Source organism: Gopherus evgoodei, chromosome 13, assembly GCF_007399415.2.
Source record: "Gopherus evgoodei ecotype Sinaloan lineage chromosome 13, rGopEvg1_v1.p, whole genome shotgun sequence".
Lineage (NCBI taxonomy): Eukaryota > Metazoa > Chordata > Testudines > Testudinidae > Gopherus > Gopherus evgoodei.
In genome coordinates this window covers 7,686,165-7,712,871 of record NC_044334.1, presented here as the reverse complement: position 1 = coordinate 7,712,871, position 26,707 = coordinate 7,686,165, and the positions used below count along the sequence as shown (strand labels likewise).

The 26,707-nt window shown below is 48.5% G+C and overlaps 1 protein-coding gene across 1 annotated transcript in view; it reads right to left on the bottom strand.

Annotated features, from left to right (window-relative positions):
• The window catches only part of HIP1R (huntingtin interacting protein 1 related), a 58,712-nt gene that overhangs the window by 4,153 nt on the left and 27,852 nt on the right, over positions 1–26,707 (bottom strand). The window contains exons 3-29 of the mRNA XM_030582947.1: positions 26,094–26,236; positions 24,310–24,366; positions 23,359–23,439; positions 23,080–23,156; positions 21,359–21,420; positions 19,524–19,664; positions 17,510–17,567; positions 17,323–17,398; positions 16,214–16,351; positions 15,375–15,433; positions 15,220–15,292; positions 14,590–14,773; positions 14,048–14,136; positions 13,408–13,524; positions 12,414–12,515; positions 10,876–11,070; positions 9,787–9,934; positions 8,902–8,988; positions 7,812–7,919; positions 6,281–6,417; positions 4,364–4,474; positions 4,054–4,112; positions 3,594–3,624; positions 3,400–3,462; positions 2,634–2,734; positions 1,751–1,856; positions 698–821 (exon numbers count right to left, since the gene is read on the bottom strand). Of these exons, the coding sequence (XP_030438807.1) occupies positions 698–821; positions 1,751–1,856; positions 2,634–2,734; positions 3,400–3,462; positions 3,594–3,624; positions 4,054–4,112; positions 4,364–4,474; positions 6,281–6,417; positions 7,812–7,919; positions 8,902–8,988; positions 9,787–9,934; positions 10,876–11,070; positions 12,414–12,515; positions 13,408–13,524; positions 14,048–14,136; positions 14,590–14,773; positions 15,220–15,292; positions 15,375–15,433; positions 16,214–16,351; positions 17,323–17,398; positions 17,510–17,567; positions 19,524–19,664; positions 21,359–21,420; positions 23,080–23,156; positions 23,359–23,439; positions 24,310–24,366; positions 26,094–26,236 (2,727 nt within the window). The remainder of the gene's footprint in view (positions 1–697; positions 822–1,750; positions 1,857–2,633; positions 2,735–3,399; positions 3,463–3,593; positions 3,625–4,053; positions 4,113–4,363; positions 4,475–6,280; positions 6,418–7,811; positions 7,920–8,901; positions 8,989–9,786; positions 9,935–10,875; positions 11,071–12,413; positions 12,516–13,407; positions 13,525–14,047; positions 14,137–14,589; positions 14,774–15,219; positions 15,293–15,374; positions 15,434–16,213; positions 16,352–17,322; positions 17,399–17,509; positions 17,568–19,523; positions 19,665–21,358; positions 21,421–23,079; positions 23,157–23,358; positions 23,440–24,309; positions 24,367–26,093; positions 26,237–26,707) is intronic.

Below are 26,707 nucleotides of genomic sequence, written 5' to 3'. Positions count from 1 at the left end.
ATCCCCAATGTGTCAGCCAGGATGGCTGCTGTCACACTAGTTCCCTGGAAGGGACCCAAATATTTATGGGAAAAGACTGAAAAGTTTGATCCTGTAACAGCTACTTTTCTCCTAGTCCCTGTGGAAGTTATTAGAAATCACATCCTATATTGTGTCTCCATTATGGAATATTTCACATTAAATGAATGCTAAACTATCCCAAAAATTATTTTAAAAAGTTCAATCACTGAAATGTTTTAAGGAACAATTGCAGCTGGTAGTTGGTGTGAGACTGCAGGATAACGATACTCAGCTCCTCCTGGCTGCATTGCAATTTGGGCCTGTAATTCACAGTCAGTAGTTCAGGCCTGCCTGAATGTTTGGTGCCTAGACAAAGCCCTTAAGATGGCCCTGTGGAGGCTGTAGTAAGAGCAATGGTGTAGAATCGATGGATGGTAAAAATGACTCAATGCGTTTCCCAAATAGAGGCATAGGTCTCTACAAGCCAAGAGCCCAAAACCCCAGAATGTGGGAATCCCATAGCACTTAACACTGATCGACCTTTATATTTTCCTCCCACCAGCCCTGCACGTGTGCTTAGCAGAAAGCGTATAAATTATCTGCTCATTTGAAATGCACATGAACTGACACTTGGAGTCAATGTGAGAGTCATGTATATTTCTGCACTTAAACCCCCAAGGCTCTGTTTACACCTCACCTTTGTCTTCAATCTGCTCTTGTCCGGACTTAGTGGAAGCCACAACATTGGCAGCCATTTCATTTACATTGCGTGAGCACTCCTGGAGCTTGCCCAGGTTCCTGCTGTTCTTATCGGCTTTCACCTGCAAAGATCAACCCAGTGTTTTCAGAGTTACTTAGCCACGAGCAAAATGCAAAGAGATGCCAGTTTTTTTGTATATATGCAAACACGCTTCCAAATGCGTGTGTGAATGGAAACCTGAACTCTTTAGATTCTACTCAGAACTAAATAAGACGCAGCTAAGCTGTGGAAATGGAAAAGGGGCAAGACATCATTTGCTTTTGTTTGAAAGACTCTGGTTATTTTTAAGAGACACTGCATCAAGCAGGCTGGGCCCAACCTCTAGGTTTTGTTTTTAAAAGGTTATTAGAAATTTTTTTTATGTTGTTAATTTGAACATTACTGCAGCAGCATGCTGCTAGTCCATGAGAACCTGAAGATGAAATGTACTAGAAGCAAGTGTGAAATTGACTAGTTTATTTTCATTGTCTAATGTGACCAAAATAAGTGAACTAACAAAGCATAAGTGGTGAAAATAAAACATGCTTTTAACATACTTTTAGTTTTAATCAACTGACGTCACAACACAGATAAAATAACCCAATATCCATCTACCTAGCAATCATTTTTAACCTTTCAAAACCTCTTTTGTCCATATACATTGGAAAGGTGGCAGAAAATGGAATATATATAATCTCCAGCACAGATGTCTACAGTTATTTATTCTGGGGTTTTGTGTTGGTATCAGAACTCTTGCTACAGAGTCAGCTCAAAAGGAGAGGCAAGAAGGTTTTGTATCCTCTTTTCAGAGGTCAGCCCTTCTGGAGATAACATCTCACTTTAAACAAAAACATGAAGTAATAATTCCTCTCCAAAAGGGAGTTTTGCTTAGCCTGCACTGACTCTGATGGGGAGCAAGACCCCCACACATTGTGTCCCCACCAGAACAACAGAGGAGACACCTGTCACAGCTTTCACCTCTTTTTTACGCATTTCTGTTCGAAAATTTACCTTGGATGCAGCCACCAACTGGGCTGTGCTGGCTGCAATCTCATGGGAGCAGACGATCAGTTCTTCATATTTGCCCGTTTGCAGAACCACTCTGTCTGCAGATTCTCTAGAATATAGATCAACAGTGAAGTTTGATCAGAGAAGCCTGACATAAATTTAAAGTAGGGAAGTACAAAGCTATTTATCCTTCAGACTCTGCCTGTGGCTTTAAATAATTGCCTGCAAAGCTTTTCTTTGAAAGGGTTCATGTATAGAGGAAACATGCTAAAACCCCAGAGTCTAGAAGTACTTGAAGGGTGTAAAAACCAAGGAGGAAGGGGATGATTAGAATGGTCCTAGATTCAGGCTATCAGAAAACAAAACTTCCTTGCTGTGAAATGCATTAGGCTGTAGAATATTCTCCCACAGACGCAATCCTACCATTCACGCTGGTCAGAATGGAGCTCAGACTCCTGGCAGGACTGAACCCTACATTATTACCACTATTTCAATCGGAGTAACACCCAAAATGTATTCAATATTTGCTAACAAGAGGAAGCAAAAATCCTTCTTCTGGGACAAACCTTACAATCTAACATATGTATTATTAGGGGTCGATGACAAGGGGAAGGTGGGGCAGCAGACAGGGAAACAACACTAGCTATTCAATTGATTGAGGGGCTTGGGTCTAGAGAACTGGGATCCTACCGCATATAGTCTATTTAGTCAGCTCTAAATTCAGTTGCTAGGAAACTGGAGTGCACATTGGTTACAGGTTACAGCATATACAGGGGTTCTGTACACCCATAGTGCAGCACATACTGAAGGAAACCTCCTGTGCAGTGCCTGAGAAACATTTCCAATCTGTGACTATTTAAAACCGACAGGCATCGCAGATACCTACACGAGCTGTGTGGCTCCCCATCCCACAGCTTTGGAGGCAGAGATCAAGCCTTCCGTCCAACGGGAGTTCTTAGCATAAAATTCTTGTGTTGTTGCTGCCCCCTGTTGTCACGAAAATGTTAGGTTGCATTTAATAGGACACACTTTGCATCAGTTTTTAAATAAGCAATCAGCATATCAAAATAGATGTCACATTTTCAAATTGTTCTTAAAAGTTTCAGCTCCCTTGAATATACCATACACAGCATGTCCCAGGGCACCGTGGTCAAACAAACTTATGCGACCCAAAACATAGAACATGCAGGTGAAATTTTCCCAAAAACATGAGGTGCCTAAATCCATATCCAGGCACCTACCCAGAAGTGGCCCAATTTGCAGAAGTGCTGTGCCCAAAGTCAGTGGGAGCTGCAGGCTCGCCACATCTCTGACAAATCAGGTCACATTCACTTAAATGCCTAAATCTATAATTCTAGGCCCCCCCAGGATTGAAAATTTTGACTTCAGTTTAAAATAGACTGGATTGAGTCGTCATCATCCTCTGTACATTGACCAGGCTTGTTAAGATGAGCGCAAACATCTCCTATAAGCACAGGTTATGGATGCCTTTTTCAATAAACACCCCACGTTTCATAGTGTACAGTCTGTTTAGAAACTGTGACGTTAGGTTAATGTTTGCCCAAGTCGAGCAATTTTTGAAAAAAATTCCTCCAATATTTCATGTCAACCCACAAAGAAGAGTGGCTGTATGATCCCAAAGTGAGCCTTACCCTTCCACTTTCGACAATCTCCTTCTGTAGGTTGGTGGATGTCATTACGAGGAGCCTAATTGCCTGAAACAAATCAAAGCAGACTCCATTGTTTTACAAGGATTTTATAAAGAGCGATTGCTCAGCCAAGAATTTTAAGTTACACCACATATTTCCAGGAATTGTAATGTAGGTTTAATATCAGAAGTACTGACCTTCATCAGATCAGTGCAGGAGTTCAAAATTCTGTTGGAAACAAGGACAAAATATTTAGCAAGTTTGACTGAGGGAACATCTTCCGTGTGATTAAAATAAAATGGAAATTAAACCAGATCAAGGGGAACCTGGTTTGAGGGAGCCCAGAAAACAGCTTCAAATCAGATGCAGCAATGTACAGTACGTGTAGTTTTCCAGTAAAATACATTTTAGCCCAGCATGTTATATTGGGGACATGCTTTTTCCCCACTCTGCACGAGATGAACATAAGAAATCCAACAGTGCTGCTGTTGGTGATGGTACAAGGCACATGAAAGGCAGGCTTGTCAACAGAGACACCACTACACAGACGGCTTCATTTGAAGAGAGCTATGTCCTCATTAATAGCTCTTCCCCTCAAAAAGAGAAACTCCAGATCCCACACGTGCTAACTCTCCTTAGTTGATGCTTTTTACTCACCTCTCGTTCACTTCCAGTTTAACACCAGAGCTTTTATTTCGGGCTTGATTCATCATCTCCTGTTGAGAAGACAGGAAGAGGTGGTTAAAATCTGCCACCTGATTGGCCGTGGTAGGAAAAATAAAGGAAGAGGGTTTCCTTTCATGAGATCCTGTCAAATGAACTGACGTGGTCAGGTCTGAGAATTCTGGATCCCTGTCTGCCTCGGGGGCCTTGACTCAGAGTGTGACAGATAGCAGCTCTATTGGGACTCAGGCCAGGATTTCCGATTTTTCTCTGCTAGACACAGAGTCCACAGTCTTCACCTCACCTCTATCCTTCTGACAGCATCTTCAATAGCTGCTGAGGTGGAGGACATTTCCTTATCAACCATATCACCCAGCTCTTCTTGCTTGATGTCTAAGCTTTTAGGTCTCAACTCCTGGCAAAGGGAAGAAAGCAACGAGCCAGTGTGAAATCAGGTGCCAGGATAAAAACTTTCCCAAAGATTTCAAACAAACAACTAGCAAGAATCTCTCTTTGGCCTGGAAAGAGCAAAACCCCGAGAACAAAACTCTCCACAACGATGAAGAGCTGGGGATGATCCAGGTGAACCAGAGTCTTGCAGTAAATATATCAGAGGAATCTCAGAGAGAGTCAAAGGGTCATAAAGGAAGTTTGATTTTTCATTTAAAGAAAACACTCCAAAAACAGGGACAGACCTGCACTCAGCCAACAGGAGTGCTGCGGTAGCTTTCCAGAGCACGCGGAAGGCAGAATTGCTCGTTGTACTATAAGTTAGTAGCATATTACTGTATAATGCTAGTGGCAATTTTGGGGCAGGAGGGTGTATGTGGGTTTGCAAATTTTTCACTGTTTCAGGGAGCCACTTACTGGGCTAAAATAACCTGATCTGGTCTAAGGGTATTTCCACTGAAATGCTACCCACAATCATGTTATTTCAACCCCTATAAATGGCTCCTGGAATTAAAATAAAGCACATGGGGAATTTAAAAAAAAATCAAATACAAAAATTGAGATATTGGACTTTGATCAAGTTCCTGCAGAACCCAAATGTACAGGAGAGAGAGATTCAAATTAGATCTTAGGTCAGGATTGTCCCCCAATCTGCACTTGTACAGCCCCCAGCACAACGGAGCCTGCTCCTACATAAGGAAGGTGGGTGCTACAAAAATACAAATAGAATTAATGTGTCAAGGCTCCAGGCTCTCAGCGATGCCTTCCCCAACATTACGTTCATTTGAAGTTTGTTTTTTTAATCTAAAAAGAAAAAAATAGTCATTTGTTCCACATTAATAGCTAGATAAGATCATAAAGAATGAGACATGAAATCAATTCCAAAAGAAAGTTTCCTTTTTCCAGCCGGGGCTTGGAATGCTGGACAATAATTCAATACACACTTAGCTTTTAAATTGTTACCAAATACAAACACATAACTCCTGCCCCGTGACTGCAACAAAAATAAATGAAAGGGGGTTTAAACACAGAACAATAGGAAAGCGGTGACGGACTAAGGGAGGTTGGAATACATCACAGCTCTGGATTTATGGCTCAGAGTTGCGAAGAGGGAGGGGCAGCCATGGATGCAAGAGAAGCAAGTCCCTCATGCTAGCGCTCACCACAGGGAATGCATAATTGCCTGCCAGTCTAAGACACAATGGTGGGATCCTTTGGGGGCCAGCTGGTGGCACCAAGAGCAAATGCCAATCAGGATGAGACTTGAGGAGGGAGATGTTCTGGGACCTGGAATAGTCATTTCTGAAGAAGGTAAAAATGCCAAGTCTAAAACCCAAGCCAGTCCCCAGCCTCGGCTATAACAAGCTGGAACTTTCCCGCAAGAGAAAAAAGTGAAAGGTGTTAAGCTCCTGGCTGCTAAGCACTAATCTGCACTCATCGCTAGCCAGCAGAAGCCACATCCCTGCAGAGCAACGGCTTAACTTTGCTGCTATAAATAGAAGCCAGGAAACCACCTGGGTCTGCCATGCAAGTCAACAATGGCAGAGGAAGCCATGGGGCGCCACTTGTGGACGCTATTTCGTTTCCATCTGAATCATCTGAGCGTCCTCCTACTTGCATGTCTCGGCCCCAGTGGGTCAAATCCTTTCCTGGTGTGGCTCCTCTGGATTGGATGGAGTTACACCCAGGGTGGATTTGTCCCAAGACGATGTGTATCTAAGATGAAGTGCTCCTCCACGAGTGTATCCCCACTCTGAGGATTGCCCCCTACCTGGCCCAGTTGAAGGATGCCCTGTAGAGTTCTCCTCACGTCCTCCAGGTTTGCCTGTCTCAGCAACTGCTTATCCTTCAGCTCGTTCAGATACCCCAGACTCTGATGCCCACAGTCCCTGCAGGTTTCAGTTAATTCTGACAGGAGAAAGAATCTCAGTTACGGCAAAGGAATAAAAAAGATGCAGGCAGTTTGTTTCCTTTGCATGAGGGGTGTATGGTCTAGTGGTCCAAGGACAGAACTGGGGGCCAGGCGGTCCTGAGTTCTAATCCTCACACTGACTCCCTCTGTGGCTTCTTCCTCAGATACGTTGAGTGGGTTAAGCAACATTTGTAAAATGCTTTGAAGAGTGTGATCTTAGTGCCAAGTATTACAGTGGAGAAGAGAAAATAAACAACAGGAAAAACCACTAGCCCTAGGAGAGAGTCAGGTGAACAAACAAGGTGAGGCAGGAAATAGGGAGGTAGTGTGGCGTAGTGGCCAGAGCACTGGACTGGTGCTTGGAAGACATGGGTGGCTGTGCCACTAACTCGCTGTGTGTCCTTCGGCAAGTCACATTGTCTCTCTGGGTCTGTTTTCTTGCCCACTCTTTGTCCATCTTGTCTAATTCAAAAGGAAGCTCTCTGAGGCAGGGACTCTCTCACTACACATTTGCACAATGCAGTGCTGATATAGCTAGGTGCTATAGTCATACAAAATAAGGGACAGCCTGCTTCAGGGAAGGCTTTGCATTCATCCCTGGCAAAGAAGGAAGATTGCCCGTAACATTCAATTAGTGCATGTCTGGACAACAGAAAGGAAGATCTGCTGAAGCCTGCACCACATTTAGTAACTGTAGAGAGGCACTTAGTCAGAGCTGCTCTCCCCAGCCCTAACCACTACGTAGTGAGTCACTCAAAACCCCTCCAGCAGACACGAACCGTCCTGCTCATCATCAGATGTGCTCCTCACCGAGCTAGGGCTGCAGCGGCACAAGAACATACCGGCTGCACGTGCACATCCTCTTTCCATCAGCCAGGTGCCGATAGCAACAGTGGGCCCTGCCACACTCCCGCATTCCATGTGGGTTGCGGGGGGCCCAGAGGCACATGGGGAGTGAGTTGTTTTCAATTCTGCACCAACCTCTGGCATCTGCTGATTAAGTGAAGCTGGAAATCCGGGCAGGTGTTGAGAGCAGGGGAGAGCCCGTGAACTTGTCACTACAAGGCATTAGATGTCTTAGCTGGTTGGGTCTCAGTTCAGTGTCTGCATCACACAAGCTACCAGCACCTTTGGCACTAAAGGACACTAGAGGGCACCAGGCTGGCAGAGAGACCAAGGCCTGACTGGAAGTCCCCTGTTCCCACTAGGGCAATCTCACACAGCAGGCTGAAGGCACCTCAGCAGGTTGTGAGGGGATCCTGCACTGGCCCAGGCTACACCGTGGCTTCCCTGGGAGTAAACAGGACACAGGACTGCCTGCCTGGTGCCAGTCCTAACTGCGCCAGGGTTTTTGAAAGCACCTGAAGCAGGCTTTGGGTTCGTTACTCACTGTCGGCATGGTCAGTGGGTGCCATGTGGGACGTGGCACTGCCATTCACGATGGTGTCGGCAGTCAAGTGAGCAAACTGGGCCAGGGCCGCCACCAACCCAGTGGCATCTATAGAAACAAAGAGAGACAGGCCGCAGGATGAGCACTGGACACCGATGCTCTCACGCAAAGGTCCCTGCACCAGCGAAACATTTCGGGGATCATTCTAGGTGGGAAGTTGCCTGCTTGCTGGCCATCAGCTCGCCCTTCTCCTCTCCTACACCAAGCGTTTGTCAGCGACCCCCAGAGCAGTGTCCGAAGCACCAATGCTCAGAGCTGGGACACACGGGGAATCGGTAACTGCCTGATGAGCGCAGAGCAGTCCACGCACAGACCTGGGAGCCAGGGACTCCTGTACCCTAGTCCGAGCTCCAGCACTGACTCCTGGGTGTCCCTGCATAAAATCACCCTGGCCAGCCTTTGCACGAACAGGAGCCTGATGTCGAGGCCAAAGGGACGTCTGCACCTAAGTCACTCGGCTCCCTTTGGAAATCCCATCCGTGGGAGCCTAAATATGAATTTAGGAGGCTGAACAATTTTGGCCTTAATCACTCCAAGTCTCAGCGTCCTCCAATCTGGGAACACTAATCCTTAGCTCCCAGACAGAGAGGTTAGGACTTGAATACCCTGAACACAAGAAAAGCCTCATTCGTTAATTCATGTGCATGTATTAAAATGCGCCTGTCAGAGCTCTGGGCTCGCAGAAATGACAGCGTAGGGCCATCACATCCCACGCTCCCCAACCCACCCACAACCAGAAAGTTTCCAGCGCTCGCAATGACCAACTCCCCCACCTCCTCCCTCCCAGGCAGGGAGCCCAGCCTCTCAGCACTCCAGGGTATTGAACATGGCCTGTCACTATGCGATTTATTTCTTTATTTACACCCCACGGATTTCACAGACACATTAAGCACACAGAACTGTTCAGGTCTGGACCAAATCGCAGCGACCCCGCCCACACTTCCTGGTCTGCCCATTTCAGACGTGCTCTCCTGCGGGGCTGGCCTCACTCCCAGCTTCCGAACCAGACTCACGGCCCAGGCACCTTTACCTGTCATGTTGGTCACATACTGCCCTTGCCCAGTCTCCAAGGAGTTCACAGACTCCAGGGCTGCCTGCGCCCGGCTGATGAGGTAATCTGCAAAGACACCAAGGGTCAAGTGAAGGTGAGGAAGGGATTACATGTGGGACATGGGCCTGAACAAGGCCACGTACCTGTCTGAACAGCCCGAGAGTCTGGATGTTGCAGCGAGGCGCCCATCAGGAGAATTAACCTGTTCCTGGCTTTACGGGCCATGCTGTCCTAGTTTGACTGTGTTAGTAAGAGAATACCTCCGAGTACTGAGCAAGGAGTCGCCATCCAATCGGGGGCCTTTTGAGTGCTACACTTATTTTGAGATGCCTCCTGTTTATGAAGCCCAACACTCCTTCAGCCATGACCAAGCTGCTGCTGACCTGAGCCCCCTGGTTCAGAAAGCCCTGCAGCAATTCAGCGCGAAGAACCATTTCCAGACCGGCATCTGAGCCCGGCATCTAAGCCTGGACACCCACAAGGGCACAGAAATCAGCGCTAACAAGCTGTTCTGCCACAGCTTGGCTGGCCAGATGGGGGCCAAGGGTGGGATCAGCATTACCTGTCCCTTCTAGAGGGGATCTTCCCACTCCTCGCACTCCAACAGGTGTCCAGCTGACTAAGCCAAAGGGTGCGTTCAAGCAGTATTAGGGTCTGACTCACGAAAGAAAGAAAATTCTATGTTGCAGATAATTCACCCCAGGGAAAGCCAAGGAGCCCAGAACCCTTCAGGCTCAATATTTAGCCAAGAAGACAGTGCCAGGGAGACTTATGGGGCAGCATCACCCACCTGCCAGGAAGAAGGCACAGAGCCAGCTCGCATCTGCAAAGCTCGGCTCTCCCTGGCTGCCAACAGCTCCCTACCTGGAGAGCTGGTGCATCGGATGTGCAAGGGGTCGTCCAGCTTGGCAATGGCGTCTTGGATGATGTTCTCTGCCTCCTTCACCGTTCCCTGGAGCATACCAAACTGGTCATCCAGAAGCTTCTGCTGGAGGCTCTGCTCCTGGTTTTTCTGTGGGTTGTAAATAAACGACATTACACATGCTGCAGGGTCTCGGAGTCCTCACAGCCTGCAGCTGTCCACCTCTGCAATAATCATTTCCCATCTGCAGTGCCCTTCCTTCCAGGGTCTCAGTGGGCTTTACAGAGAGTGCTCCAGAGGCTGGTGGGAAGTATTACCTCCATTTCACAGATGGGGAAACTGAGGAGAAGAGGTAAAGTGACTTGCCCAAAGCCACACAGGGAGTCTCTAGCAGAGCCCAAAAGAGAATCTAAGGTATGTCTACACTGCAATTAAAACCCCGTGGCTGGCCCGTGCCAGCTGCCTCGGGCTCACAGGGTTCAGGCTAAGGGGCTATTTAATTGCAATGTAGATGTTTGGGCTCAGGCTGGAGCCCCTTTTCCCTCCCACTCCTGCCCCTCACCCACACAGCAGCCACACTACGCTACAGTCCAGAAGAGGGAATGAGAAACGGGCTTCAGCAGGCCAGGGGGTTATCCAGCATGGGGCCAGTGGATCTTGGGGATATTCAGGAGGCAAAGATGGCCTTTCATTGCAGGATCATACGAAGCCCAAATTAATGGCAGAGTCAAGAACAAACTCCCAGTTCACTGCTCTGACCGCTGGGCAATACACCCTCCCAGATGGGCAGAGATGTGGAGGGGCTTTGTTTATTGCTGGCTGCAAATCACCTGGAGATCTGCCCATGAGAGAAGCTGTGTCACTGCAAGTGACCATTCAGGCTGTAAGGGGTTTGCCACGTCAGCCACGTGACATATGCAGTCTGACCACAAAGTGATTTCTTTGGCATTAGATAGATTCATTCCACATTAGCTAAGCCTCCTGCCTGGCTCTTTTCTCTGCATGCGCGTCACTCGAGGCCCCAGCAGGTTCCGAGGGATGCTTGGGAAAGGGGCTTCTGCCCTGAGACCCTAAACTTTTCTCCCCAGTACCTTTTCCATGAGTTTCCCCTGCAGCTCCCTGATTTCTTTGGCACTCCTCTCTGCCTCCTGGTTCAACAGCAGCTCCTTCTCCTGAATCAGGCCCTTTACAGACAGCAGCTCACACTCCTTCTCGCTCACCGACTTCCTCAGCAAGTCCTTCTCAGCGTGCAGGGCTTCCACCTGAGAGTGGAGCTCAGAGCCAGCCTGAAAACAAAGGGGAAGAGTCAGGGTCTCAAAACTACTCACACACAATCCAAGCCCTCAGCACAAATCTCTGCCCGCTCCACTAGGCACCAGGTACCAACTAACCCGCATGACAACCGATGCCAGCCTGGGCCAGCCAGCCATGGGGGATTCTTGGCCTTCTAAAGAGCTGGGAAGGAATTTAGAAAGCAATGAGGGACCCCTCCTGTTATCCAGCAGCAGGGCAAGCTAGTCTCAAACTGTTCTCCTGGAGAGAGCAGCACAGGAGGTGGCGTGAGATCACGATGGCCTTGGCCTCTCAACTAGTTAGCACCAAGTTCAGTGGTGGCTTCCGTGAAGAGGACGTGCACCAAGTGGGAACGGGCCTGGGACCCACCAAATTCATTTACACACAGGCCACTGGACAGCCAGCCACAGCCACTGGAGTCAGGGACCTGGACATGAAAGATGTATAGCCCATGATGAATTCCCCCGAGCCAGCACCTCCCCATACAGCATCTGGGGGGAGATTCTGTGCTGCTCACCTCAGAGGTGCAGCACAGAACTCCCAGCCCAGGGCGAGTCTGCCTATAGTAGCTTTACGTCACCTTTGTGACCTCTGAATCCTAGGCTGCTTCAGGGCTGGCCTGGCTTCCGCTGTAACTTGGGACGATCCTGGGGGGGGTCTACGTTACAGCAGACTCCCCGGGCTGCCTCATGCTGTACCTCAACCCAGGCCCACTCTGCTGAGACTTGCAAAGGGGGGCTCAGGAAGGAGCCCTGCAGCTGTCCTACACAGGACTGTGCTGTGGAACTCCGCCCCTGGAGGGAAAGGGACCTTTTAGGGCCCCTTTATGCCATTTCAGCCCTTTTATTCGCAATAGAGGGGTTGGCACAAGGGTGAAGCTCTCACGGTTTATCCATGTTCCTTATAACTCCAATTCTGCAAGCTGAAGTCCATTGACAGCCTGCGTAGCCTCTGCAGTATATTCAGGTCACCACCTGGTGGATTGTGCACTCAGAGAATCTGGTTTTAATGAGCGTGGGGAGGGGGAGAGGAGATCTCCAGGATCTGAGTGGGAGCCGTTGCCTGGTGCCCTGTGGGTCTGAAATGCTGCCTAAGAGGAGCGGGAAGTCTGCCAATGTATTGTGTGGTCATCTACACAAACACACAGGGGCAGGCATCCTTCATTTCCTTCTCCAGCCCGTCACAAGGATGCCAGAAAGTCCCCCACAGTTGAAAGGCAGCACTGAGCACTCTCTTACAGGCAGGATTCTGCTTGGAGTCCAATTCCCAGGGGTGCTCAGCACCTCGAAAAAGCAGTCCCCTTTGTGGGCATGTTCCTACCATCTGGGCCATGTACCTGCTTGGAATGGCTGAGCGAACTCTGAATCTGGGTCAGCTCTTCTTTCTTGGCTTCCAGTTCTCTCTTCAGCTGCTCCATCTGCAAGGTCTGGTCTTCAAGCTACATTTGCAGACAGAAGGGAATCAGAGAACGAATCAGGATAGCTCTCCAGTTTTACTTCTGTGCCCACTTAGACAATGGCTTTCTACAGCTCTGCAACCCAGTGGGCCACGGGCAAGGCAGCCCAACTGCTTAAAGAAACAGGAGCTTACATTTTCCAGAAGTGACTAGGGATTTTATCTGAGACCTCAGCATGTTCTGAATACCAGGCCCCTTAGAGTGCCTAACTGGGCTCCCATAATCTTTAGTCACGTCTGAAAATTTAGACCCACCCTGGAGATTTCATGGACAGATGGACAATGACTCTGGAGGAGATGTGGGTGAAATGTGCCTATAAACCACCTGACTGCCAAGGAATCTGGGCGGCAACAACCTGAGTGATGCAAACCCAGGTTGTTAGGAAGGGTGTGAATCACTAATTGCCCCTGAAGGCAGAGGGCAGGCTATGTACCGGACACAAGGATGAGTACTCGACTGTGCATCCATCACACATGCCATGGGCTAGTCGCCATGGGCTAGGCTTGGGGAATTTCAGTCCCATTCATTCAGGCAGCTGTGCTGGAAAATACAAATGCCAGGGGCTGATTTTTCAGAGCTGCTGAGTGCTCCCAGCTTCCATTGACCTCAAGGTTCAGGGCAGGGTGCTGAGGTGCTGCAGGTGCTCAGCACCTCAGAGAAATCAGGCCAGAGACGATCACTTGATCTCAACGCAGCCTCTTATTTTGTGGCTGCCAAACCAGCGAAGATGCCTGCATATGTAGGAGCAACATAGCTCTTCACACAATTTTTTCAGGTACAAACACGTGCACATTAATTCCTACAGGAACAAGATCAGCCCTCAAGGCTATTTTGGTCAAAACCAGGGCAGAGCTTTGGGCAGGAGTAGACATACCTTCATCTCCGACTCCCGCTTCACCTGCTCCATCTGAAACGCCAGCTGCTCTTTGACACGAGCCACTTCTTCCTGGCTCTGCTGCGTCACTGTTAGTTGCTTGGCAGTATCTGCATTCTGAGCACAAGAGAGGAGGATTGGAGAGTTGTTTCGGTATATTGGGGTGTTTGTGTGTGAGGGGCGGGGATGGGGAACATCCAAGCACCACTGCTAGGGTTGAAAGCATTTCATGCCTCATTCAATCCAGTCAATTCAAATTCCAGTTTCCAAATTCCTCATTCGATCCTTCCACCTCTTTACAGGCCAATGAGCCCTGGCAGGATCTGTATTTTGGACAGCACCTTTCATACAAAGTACATATCCCAAAATGCTGCAGGTAACAGAAAGAAAGAAACTGACAGGCCCGAGAAAAGATAAAGGGGTCATGGAGAGATGTAGAAAGACTGCAGATGGCAGGAAGGGGGTCTTGAATTAACAGTGTCGAGGCTGCAGGGACAGACAGAAAAGAGGCCAGGGCTAGACAGGCAGCGGCATCAGGGGAGTGGAACAGGGAGAGAAAAATATACAAGCTGATTTCTGTGACGCCCTCGGGCTCCGCTAAAGCCCTAGCCCTCCTGTAGCCACACGAGCCAGCCCTCACCTTTCGCAGCAGCTCTGCGTGCGTGTTGATGAGCTCGCTGTGTTTCTCTTTCAGCTTGGCGTAGCGCATTTCCGTGGCGCTGGCTTTCTCTGGCAGAGACAAAGAACACTCCCAGTGTCTGTTACACCCAGGAACTCCAGGCTCTGCACCCTGGTGATTCAGTACTAACCAACCTTCTAACCCACAGCGACTCACACACACAGGGGAAAGGAACAGCAGAAGCTAGTTGCTAAACACAGGGGCATCCTCTTAAGCAGTTCAAGCCAGTTTGTTTCCATCACTTTGACATTAGCAGCTAATGGCATTTCCCTTCAAAATATCTGGTCAAACACACTGCAGCTCCTCATAGTGACACGGCCGGGTTTGGAGCTGTTCCTGACCGAGCAATGAATGGCTACAGGGAACATCCTCTCCACAAGGCACAGATCCAACACCACAGCCCCGGATTCAGCCACCCATGGGCATCCAAGGTTTATTTAAGTTCTAGGCCCCTCGGCTCACACTCTCCTTCTCTCTCTGGAGTCTCTGACGCTGTCACCTACTTTCAGCCTCAACGTAAAGCCCCTGCGTTCGGCTGCTCTCCAGCTGTGCCCTCTGCAGTCGCTCCACCTCATCCCGGAGCTGTTCATTATCCACCAGAGCTTTCTGCTTTTGTTTCCGTTGCTCCTCCAGCTCAGCCTCCAGGCTGTTGATCTGGGCCTTGAGCTGCGTGATGTACCGCTGAGCCTACAGACACAGGCACCTGCAGTTACCCACCCGATTCAGCGAGCCTGGCACAGACTGAGCACAGGGCTGGAGACCAGGCACTCCAGAGTGCTAGGAGCGGCTTTGATAATGACTCTGACAATGGCCTGCCCTGGATTCCTCAAAGTCTACATTGGCCTGTGAAGTCCTCAGCTAATATGCTAACATGCACGATCTGACATAGGATCTCTGGGAATGGCCACTACATCCAACTGGAGAGGAATATATTTATCTAACAGCAAAATTCTCTTCTCCCCAGTACACCAAGATACCCAACTGGTGACAATATTCATCAAATGGATTCCAGGCCTGTCATGCAGCTGTGGTAATCCGGAAAGTTCTAACATGAGAGGACACAGTGCAGTGGCAGGGGACAGGAAGTGGGTTCTTCCTCCTCCACCCTAGCTCACCGCAGCGCCAGGCTTTACCTCCAGTTTAATTTTCTCTAGCTCAGCCCGAAGCAAGTCCACTTCTTTCTTTAGGTTTTCAATTTGGAGATCCCTGGGAATAAAGAATGAGCCTCATTACTAGCCCAGAAAGCAGCAGCTCCCTCCTAGCATCAGCTGACCACCATCCCCCTCACCTGTCATCCCGAATGCCATTGGGGGGGCCGAAGGTCTGTTCAAATATATCCGACACGTTCTGCAAAAGAAAGATGGCACCCAAATTAGGCTCAGCCCTTCAAAGTGTCTGACAGGGGTTGGCCTAAGTCAGATTAGGCCTCAGTCGCCTGGAAACCAGTCACAGAAAGTCTGGGAAGGTGGCCAGGTTAATATGTTTTGCACACAAGCGGTCAGTAAAGCCAGAGACAACAGCTGCAAGAAGCCCAATATCCTGGCTGTGGGAGAGAGCCCAATTCATGCCACTTACTCCCTACTGAGGCTCATCCACCCCAACAGCTTCCATGACAAACCAAGGCTCTCAGATTGCAATGATGTGAAAAAAATATCCCCATGGTCCTTGAAAACATTGTTAAACATCAGTGTCCAAATTAGAAGGCAAGGAGCTTTCTAAATCCCTGGGTCTGCATCACATGCTGCCATCAACTTCCCTGCCCTTCCCAAATCCTGACACCCAGCCCAGCCATATTATACAGAATGATGCCTAGCCTCAGCTGTAACCAGCTGTTCAAAACAAGGAGCAGGCAGCCATGTGGGAGGAGAGGAAGAGTCCCGACCAAGGTTGTCTAGGGAAACTAGCGAGGTCAAGACTTCAGCACAGCTACACAGATTGCCAGAAATACTGCAGAAGTTACTGTACGGAGTGCAAAGAAGCATGTGGCTCACTCCAATTCCATTTTTAAGCAACACTCCTAGTGTTCAGTGCCTTGGACTGGAGATTAACACAGACTTTTAGCACTCTAGACAGACTTTGGTTTTCTTGCCTTTCCAACACACCCGAGAAGAATCTCTGAGCTCCCACCTGCTGTTCCACTGAAGGAGCCATACTGATCTCGATTAAGTTTTCTGGTTCTTCGTCTTCAGGGGCCTCCTCGGGGATGACAACCACCGGTTTCACATGCTCTGCCAGGGCAGACGCCCGCAAGAAGTTAGGGGGGCTCTGTCAAGACAACAGAAAACCAAACATGTTTCACCTGGTTGTGGTGAACTGAACTGAATGGGGCACCCGGAGTACAGCCCCTGTTGGGGTGAGCACATTGATAGATCAGGAGGGTACCGGGAACCATCATGACTATGTTCTGTTAGTGCTTCAGCACCTCAGGGTATGAGAGAGAACAAGATAGTGGTCCAGTGGTTCTCACTCTATGGTCCTTGGGCCACTGACATCTGCAGAGCCATTCCTGATGATCTCTGGAATTGAACACTTTTGAGAACCAGGCAGCAGGGCCAGATCCAATGAGTGTTTCACTCTCACTTACAGAGTGGCCTGCAGAGTGAAAAAACGGGGAAACCCCTACATGGACAACTCCCTCCCTGCTGGTTTTCCATGGTGCCTCTTGTACTGCTGCCTTCCTTTGAAAGTCGATGGGAATAAGACACGCTTTCGATGTCTGGCATCATTCCGGCCATTGGATCAGCCAACACTCCCTCTCTCTGAACGTGGAGCCAATCGAGGAAATTCACTGCTGAAGCTGAAGACTTCAGACCATTGAAATAAAGAGACTGCAGGACACAGGACACACTCCCTGCATTGCTGTGAGCACCCTGCGATAGGCCGTTGTTACAGGGAGAATTAACACTCAAGCGAGGCACCTTTAGCTCTGAATTCCCTTGCTCTTGGACTTTTGAGGTGCATTTGGACACCTAGAGAGCCATGAGTTGCCCCTAGGCAACTGAGATCGACAGGGTTACCCATTTTCTACCCTGAAGCGCCTGGCTTGGGTAGCTGGAAAGCCTTCTTTTTTCAGAGCCCTCACTACAGCACTCTGCCTCCCAGGCACCGCACGCACATAATAGACTGCAAGGCCTTTGGGGCAGGGACTCTGTTTCTGGGTATTCTGTAAAGTGTCGTGTATGTTTCTGGTTTCGTGTCAAAAGACATCAGCACGCAGTAAGGAAAGCGGATGGTACCTCTGGCAGCCTGGGGATCTGGATGAGCCGCTTGAAGTACAACATGTCTGAAGCCCTTTTAAAGAAGTTTTTGAGGCTAGAGAGAAGAAAACGAAACTCATTAAAATAGGAGGATTGGGAGCCTTGGTGAATGGAGCATTCAGAACAGCTGCAAGTCACTGCCCCGCGCTAGGGCGCCCTTCGTTACCTGCGGAACTGCTCGTGGAACCGGTCTCGGTGACCTTGCAGCGTATCAGCTGGCAGACCTAGAACAGTCGAGGAGATAAAGGAATTACCAGCCCAGCCTGATAAACACAGCAGGTGCTAAGTCAGCGCACAGAGTACCACTCAATGCTTTAGTTGGGAAAGGACCTCTCCATACACCTGATCCGACCAGCTGGAAGAAACTGCCCATGAAATACTGGGTGAGAAAGAGACCTCTGAACACTCCGGAGAAAATGTACTAAAATGTGATCTGACCACAAACTACTTTAAAAAAAATCCAGGTAGGGTCAAGGGGCTAAAGCCAGTCCCCAGACGTTTTCACATCTGGAGATGCAGTTTAGTTATTGATGTCTCAATGGGAATCCAACCTGCTGCCTGTCAGATGAAAGTGACACAGGAATTCTGCTGTGTTCCACCCGAGCTGTGGCTGCAGCTGTTGCTAGATCTCTTTTACATCTCATGGGACACTGGAAGGCTTAGCTAGCAAGTGTCTGTGAATCACGTTGGGCTAGTCAGGGGGAAGTTACTCTCAGAGTCCAAAGTGTTCAAGAAATGTACATTTCATTAAGTTTGTCCATAAAAGCTTGGCCTGGAAATTAGGAATGCAGGGTGGGAGACGGCCATTTATGTTTCAGCCAAGCTCAAATTGATCTTTGAATCCAAGTGGGACGCATGATGCTGAAAGGAGACGGGGCTCTGACCCTCTCACATTTCCTGGGAATGTCGAGTACTCGAGTTCCCAACCTCCAGGTGAAATCAAACCCTTCCTCGCTGCTCCCTGGGGAACCAGTAACAAAGCATGTACTGCAAACAAGGGAACTAGTCAAAAAGTCAGCAGTGGAAACAAGTGGACTACAGTTCACAATCAGAGCGCAGACCTTATAAACCTTCCATACACACAGCCAAGCCTGATAGTGTTACTGAGCTGCAGGGATACGAAAACTGAAAGCTGATTGCAGGAAAAGGTGCTCTGGGATTAAAGTGTATCTTTACAGTGGGGGAAGGGCCTTTAAAAGGCATAGGAATGACTTGCTCGGCTCAGAACCGTCACATGCAGATCACGGCTTTAACTCTGCCAGCAAGAGGAAACTGAAGCTTGGCCCATGAAATCAAGCAAATGGCCTCAGTGAGAGACCATCATGAAGGGAGACGTTTGCAAAATGTACCATGAGGCACTTAGTTATCTTAAGCCAACACTTGGGCTTTAATAGCATAGCTGGCACCCAGTCACCGGGGTAAAGAGAGAGATTAATGGCTCACACCTACCAACGCTCAGTGACAACCAACAGAGCCCGCTCCAGCCTAGAACCATCTTTAAATGGTGCCATTGACGGAAGAGTTCCAGCTGTTTCCTGACTATGGTGCACCGGGAATTTTACTTCCAGAACCGTATTCTAACACCGAGCAATAGGCGTTAAGTCTACAGCACTGAAGGAGAGCGCCTGTCCCCACCAGCCAGAAAATTCACGCGAGAGCCCTGCTAACCAGCATGGGTCTGGTCTCAGAATGGATAGAGTCTGAAACAACTGGACATTGAAACAACAGACTCATAGATTCCAAGGGCAGAAGGGACCATTAGCTCACCTAGTCTGACCTCCACTGACCTGCACCCAGTTCCCCATGGCCCCTGCTTGCACAGCCGCATGGCTCCCCTGACCCGGGGGTAGTGCACTGAATTAGATATTCAGCCACACAGTGTCCGGCACTGTCAGAAAGGCTGGGGTGGAGGAAGGGGCAAGGGGCCCGAACATATTTTTCAGTGTAGTGAGGTGAAAGGTGCCAAGCTACTGAAGGCATTTCAGTGCCGCAGACAAAGCCAGCTCAGTGTTACAAACACAAAGCTGTTGCAGGCTGGCGCCTGTGAATGGCTTTAACCCAGCACCCAGAGAAGCTGAACTGCCACAGGGGCAGCGGTGTCTGCCAGTGGCAGGTGCGGCAGCGAGTTCAGACGCCAGAGGGGCAGAGCTTCAGGAAATCATGCCCAGCGGGTGACTCACATGCGTGGAGCTTGAACATTAACTGGACGGTGTAGTGATAGAGGTGGCTGCAGTCCTGGATCACCTGGATGAGAGGAGCCAGCCTGCACTGAACAGACGACATCTGAGACACGGCCATGGCGGTGCTGAGCTGTCTGAGAACTGCAGGAGGAAGCGGGGTTAGGACTCTGCAATGGGTTCATCTAGTAAGAGGTACAGTTAAATACAGGCTGCCCAGGGGCATGTTCAGGCAGGATAGAAGCGTCTCACTGACAGGCTGCTCCCAAGAGAGGAAGAACAGCCTCCTGGTTAAGATACTGGACTGGGACGCAGGAGCTCTGGCTTCTAATACTGGGCAGATCACAGACAACTCCTGCCTGCGTCTATATACTGCTACCAGGCAGAATTGAATCGCGTACAGGGGGCGAGACTTGCACAGATGAAGCCTTTACCCAGCGTCAGGTTACAGTGTGACAAGTTAAAAGCCACTGCAGTGCAGCTGGGGTGGCTAGCGAGATCTTGGATCGGATAGGTACAGACTGGTGTCATTCTGGGGAAACAGCATACAGTAACCCTGACTGAGTCTGCAGCTGGAGCCCTAGTATCTTTGTTTACTCAACTTGCCATTGGGCAGAGTGGAGCGTGCTACCTGGATTACAAAGCTTTATAATTAACTACAAAGTCCATGTCTCTACCTGCCACAAGGGGACTGAACTCTTGGTTCACATGCAAGGCCAGTGCAGCTGAACTAGACTAGTGGGAGCAAAGCAGCTGCCCCTCCTTGTGATCAGAGCTTTCAGACTCTTCTCAGAGTCACTTATGAACAACCTGGGTTCTCTCCAGGGGCTGCTTGGCACCGAGCACTTGAGGCTAAAGATACCGAGACCAAGATGAGCAGAACCTCTTTAGTTTCATTCTCAATGTAAGACACCTGTTCTGTCACACCCATCCATCTGCTCAGATATCTTGCCTCAAGCAGCAGCCAATATTTGATGCTACAAAAGGAGGAGGGGGCAGGTAACCAATTGTGCCCTGGCCATGAGACTGGATGGCCATTATTGTAGATTTTGTAACTCCATGTCGTCAACGGTCAGAAAATTCTTCATTTCTTTGACAGAAATCCAGCCAGAACATTCAACTTTGACTTCCTCTATGTTCAGATTCAAGTATCTGTGACTATAAAATGGCAGTTTTAATTTCCCCCCCAGCATAATTGGATCATTTACAACCATCTTGGAGGAGACAGTAAGAGAATCAAGTGTTTTTAGTCACTCGGGAAGTGAAGACCATTAGAATATATTACATTTCCTGCCCACTCTCCAGCTGCACGTTCCTGGCTGGTTAAAAAAATAAAAAACAAAAATTTTAAGTCATCAAAAATTCTTTCAGAATGAGACTAGGCAAGTAACTAAAAGCTGCCTCGCTGTTTCCACTTGCCGAGTCCTTCAGCTCTCAAAGAGGACATTTCAGAAAGGGAAATGAATATTTATAAAGAATACATTACTGACTGCAGTCTCCAGTTTATGGGAACAAAAGCTTTGCGTAATGCATGTAATTAACATCTTTGTATTAACAAGCAATAAAAATACATCTTTTCCCAGCAATACCACACATGGTTTGTCATTGTTCAGAGCCAATATAGGTTAGCTACAAGCAGTCAGATTGTTAAATATCTTCTCCAAATTGGCCTGTTTAGACAGTTGTGTTTATCAGCAAACAAAGCTGAAAGGCTACTTTAAACACCTATGGAGCTCGTTATTAGATGAGAAACGACTTGATCACTGACTGAGACGAGAAACTAACATCAGCCTGGAGAAAGGACCCCAAACAGTAGGGGACAGCGTCACATTGCTTACCTGACTCTGTGAGTTTGAGTTCACAGTCCATGTAATCAAACATCTCAACTGTGAGCTGAAAGCTGAAAAAACAAAATCCCCCCCATCACGTTACACGAAGAGCAAGGTCAGGATCAGCACAGAAACCCTTATTAAAAAAGATGTACAATACTTCAGCAGCACAGTATTGTAAGACATCTTCACAACACTGTCAGCTGCATTGTTCAGACCACAGCTCCTGTCATTTCTTTTTACTATCGGCACACCATGCCGGGGTAGCAAGCAGGCTATAAATACAAATCTAACTGCCATCTAGCAAGTGAGAGGATTACTACAGTACCAGATAAACTCTTGGTAATACTGCAGTAACAGTGCAACATGATACGCTACTTGCCCTGGGTTTCCATTGTGTTTGGGGGCCATGACCGTAGGGTGCTGTCTTATGTTCAGTACTGCAGTGTTGTCATCGGGAGGGGAAGCATTCCTGCAATGCTAATACTCAAAACTTCCTTCCTCCCTCATCCCTGGAGAAGCCTTTATTACTACAGCACTATGTGCCCTTTCGCCAAAAAATACTAAAGCACTCCACAGTAAAGGCTATCAACCATGGTGGTAACGCAGAGGAAGGTGCATGTTTGGGGCCAGGACCATAGAATGCTGTAATCTCTTTCCCCAGCACCGGTGCACAGTACTGTTCTATCATCACCCGTTAGGCACTGCCATTAGGACCCAAGATGCTGCAGAGGGCCAATACGTCCATGGAGCGAGAAGCAGATTCTTCCCCCTTAGTCCGATCCACAACCAGGATGGGGTATCAGCCCCACTGCGGTGCAACAGGGTCAGCCCCCTCCTTACAGTATGCAAGTCACTTCGTGAGGGTTCCCAACCAGAATGAGATGAGGCTGGGAGTGGAGCCTCTGGGCTATTTTTCATTGCATTCTGGTGCACACAGAATAAGAGAATGTCAGCCATTGGCCCCTAGGGACTTCTGGGAAGCAGCTATCTGGGCATTCTTACCACAGGGCCCTGGCTGTCATCTGCCTAACAAATGGGCTTTGGTATCGGGATCACAGAAGTCAGAGGTAGAGAGGTGGAATGTCCCTATTGGGCCATCTAGGCAAACGCTCCCACCCCAGCTTGTTCCTGACAGGGTCTTTTCCACAGCTCTGTCCAGTCTTGAGACAAGGAAAGGGGCTTCCACCGCCCCCCTCTGGAAAGAATCTAACAGATCTGACTGTTTCCTGATGTGCTGCTTAAGATGGCAGAACTTTGGGACCCGCTTTTCAGAGGTGCCGACACCCAGGACTCCAATGAGAGCTGCAGGTACTCAGGTCCTCTGAAAATCAGGTCTTTGCTTATTTGCACTTTGGCCCATGGCTGGAAGGGTTGGCTGATGTGGGCTGAGGCTGAAGTTCCCTACAGGAGGAGTATCATCAGCATTTACACTCCGCACCATCTTACCACTTATAAACGATGAACAACAGTCTTGCTCACAGCTCACGCAGCACTCCGCAAAGGTGCTTCTGTGCAAAGACGCTGTTTGCCTCGCTCAGATTTATGATGCATTTTATGGCTATATCAGTCTAATAAAATAAGCTAGCCTCTGTCTCCAACACAGAGCACTTTGAACTTTAATGTGGAGTATTTCATTAGCAGGATGCACCATTTACATTAATGGTGCTCAGGACAAAGAGAGTCATTATGCTTTGTAGAAGGTTTTAAATATCTAAAAGGAAACTTACATGTTATTCACATCTGTCCCAGCAGCCTTTTCTAGCACCTCATCCGTCACTTCTAGGCCTGGGGGAAAGTCAGGATGCTTCAAAAAGAAAAGTCTTCATAAATTCAGTAATATTTTTATGGCAGGTCCTGCACCTCCACTCCAGACACATAGGTACATTTCAAGCTATGATCCCTGCTCAGTCATGGCTCTTCCTAATCTTGTATTCACACCTGCTCTCAGAACAGTGTGAAGTCAACAAATCTGTCAAAATTTCAAGGGGGGTGGGAGATGGAATTACCTTTAGGTGAAAGGATATCTTGGTGAGTAGAAGTTTGGTATAAATATTCACGAGCTGCCCATATCTGTCATGCAAGTGCCCCTGCCAAGGAATATCAGGAAAACATTAGAAAACTTGTGGGTGATACTAAACATTCATCATTACACCCAGCTGAACAGGACTCAGCAACAAAGAGAAGAGTGTCTCCAAACTTTGGCCCAGATTTTCCGTTGGTATAAACAGGCGCAGCTCCGCTCAAGTCAAATGAGCACCACTGATTTCTGCCACCTGAGGATCTGGCCTCTAAAGGACCAGGAAGAAAAATGTAATTGTGGGCACAGTAGGGTGGGACCTCCCATGCCTCTAAATACAGCTCTCATTCACAAACAGAACTGCATTTCTAGTCCCAGCAGGAAGAAGAAATCACTGGCTCAGTTCCAAAGGACAAATCACTCCCAATCCCCTGCCGACGGTCGATAAGACTTTCATTTTATTCATGAGCCAAACATGAGAAGGATATGGACAAGTTCCAATTTAGGCAATTACATTTACAGCCTACCTACCCTCTCCCATCCCCTCCTACCACCCTTTGCAGTGTCAGTTAGATGCAACAGTCTCTCCCACCTCCTGTCCTAAACTCCCCTAGAGTTCCTGTGTAACACGAAGCTCCTGCGCTCCATTCACTCCTCAAGATGGCCGCACTTCAGCGGTAGGTGAAGCAATCCTTGCTATTTAGGGATTACAGTTTAGGGATTATGAGCATTAAGATGATGTTTAATTATTTTCATAGTACCCAATCACCACTCAAAAGCCTTTGTGCCACAGCACAGAACCCTTCAACACCCTACTAAGAAACAAAGCATTCACCAACGGACACCCCCGTTTCCCGCACTTCACCAAAGGCCTCACAGCTCTACCCCCTTTTCAATGTAAGGCTGTCAGTGGCCAGCACAGTTCGTTGTTGCAACTCACCCACAGATCTCCTGTCTCTCGGATATTACTCCGATATCTTTGACAGTCTTGAAGGACCTGGGGAAAAAGGCAGAGGGGTCAGACATACAGCCTGTATGCTCAAGAGTATGGGGGCGGGGAGGGAAAAAAGAGGATCAAGACAAGCCTGCCCTGAACTGCCCCTCCCAAACTTCAGTCTACAACCCCCTCTCAGCCTCGTCTGTTGCACCGTACAGATCTGGATTTGTCAGTTCCCCCTTTGCTGGCCTATTGTGAGGAAGCAACACAAGGCAATTCCAGGGGCAAATTTTAACTGGTTCAAAGTGGCAACAAGATTTTTGACTGGAGGGATGGATCTAATGGCTCCTGGTCCTCTAGCAGAAACCAGGAATGGATCCCATTTGTCCACAGAAGGTGGAGGCTGAGCTGAAGTTTCAGTCTAAACAGAATGGGGCTGGTCCAAGAAAGAGGTGTGTACACTCTTAAAGGATCTGTTAGAGCACTTTAAATACAATTATGCTTATTGGGAAGCAGGTCTAGTAATCAGAGTAGGGAACTAGGAGTCAGGAGACCCAGGTGCTAGTCCCACTTCTGCTTCTGTGACTTTGGGCCAGTTACAAAGTCAGTGTGACTCAGTTTCCCCAACTATGAGACAAGAAAAATGACACTCACTTTCAAGAAGTGCCTTGAAATCTACCAGTTAAAAGCACTAGGCAAGTGCCTATGTATAATCATTATGATGAGTGACTGCTTTACTCAGGATTTACTAAATTGAATGTAGTGAAGATTAACAACATTTTTGGAAGCTTCACCGAATTGTTATCTAGCTAAGGGTTTTCCTAGGTGCCTTTCACCTTGGTATCCAAGTGCTGAGCTAGTAGTCTAAGTATTTAAAACCCAAAGCTCGAATAGCTCTCAACACAATCAACCTAACACTAGTGTCAGTATCAGCCTCTGTGGTCAGCCTACAAGCTGCCAGGAAGAAGCCTCCTCCCAGCTCACCACTGCATCCCAAACCCCTTGCATTAAACATTAAAAACAGAGGGGTGGTAGTGGAACAGGAGACCCCAGCAAGGCCCTCAGCATTCACAGACGACACAGCTGATCGCAGCTGAGCCTCGCCAGTGAATTGTAGCCTTGTATTCGCTGGAGGGCCAGGCGCCGATCTCCAGGAAGCAGCGCATGGAGTAGTGAGGGAGGAGAGCTCTGGAATATATGTGAGGTGAACATTAATGATCCTCGCTGGAGGAGTGAGTTAATACGCAGCAGAGGAAATGAAGGGAGTTCAGCAGCAGAAACACATCAGTAAATGCTGCAGCCCACGAAGGCTTCCTTAAGCACAGACAACCTTGCACCCACTGCCCAGACTGTAAAATGTCACTCGGCCAGCCAGACACGCTTTTTCCTATTTCTGATACTTCTCTTCCCTCTGACTTTTTAAATGCCTCGCCAGGTTTCTGCCAGGTTGGTGAAGTAGGGCACATGCTCATCTATGACGGTGGAAAGTTCTGCCCTCCCATCAGCCAGCAAGAGGCAACAGAGAACATCGGTTACCCTCTCCTATGCACTCAGAGTCTAACCTACAGCCCCGGCAACTGGGAGCCAAGAGTCCTGGGTTCTACTACTGGATCTGCCACTGACTTGCCATGTGCTGTCAGGCAAGTCACTTCAACTTTCTGTGCCTCAGTTTCCCTCTCCGCCAGATGGGGAGCCTCCTTTATGAGGGGCTTTGAAAGCTACGGATGAGACACACTCTATGAATGCAGAGTACATGGTTATTAAGCGGAAGAGAAGGAGCCACTTACGTTGGGATGCCCGTCTCTCAGGACTTTGTGCAGAACGTGGCAGAACTTCCAGCTGAGGATGGAGCTGCTGGGCAGGGGGAGGCCAATAGCGTATGACCAGAAAGTAAATGCTCCTTTCTCATGGTGAGTTCCCAAGATAATCCCTTTCCAGACGTCAAGGCTAATTGAACAGGTAGAAACTCAGGGCAGCCATTCCAAACAGACATGCTCATTATCTAAGTTTCCTTTATCTCAATCAGCTTCTCATTACGACTCTTGCCTCATTAAAAGAGCCAGGGTTTGAGTAACACAAATCACGAATTTATGTTACATTTTATTTTTACAAAGGGCCTCCAGCTGGACCCTGGTGTGACGGCACACCAAAAAGATGGTCTGGGAATGGAGTGTGTTGCGGGCAGCGGGACATCCAAGTGCAACCCCATGTTCCTGCAAGCAACGGAAAGAACAGAACTGCCTCACCCCCTCTGTACCCAGCTCCTGCTCTTTGTCAGCAAGTGGCTGAAAATGATTTTAAGTTATATTTCTTCCTGTGCTGCACGTTTACTGATCACAGCAAAGACCCTGGAACATGCAACATGCCATCCCACATCAAACCAATGGTCTGCCAAGTCCAG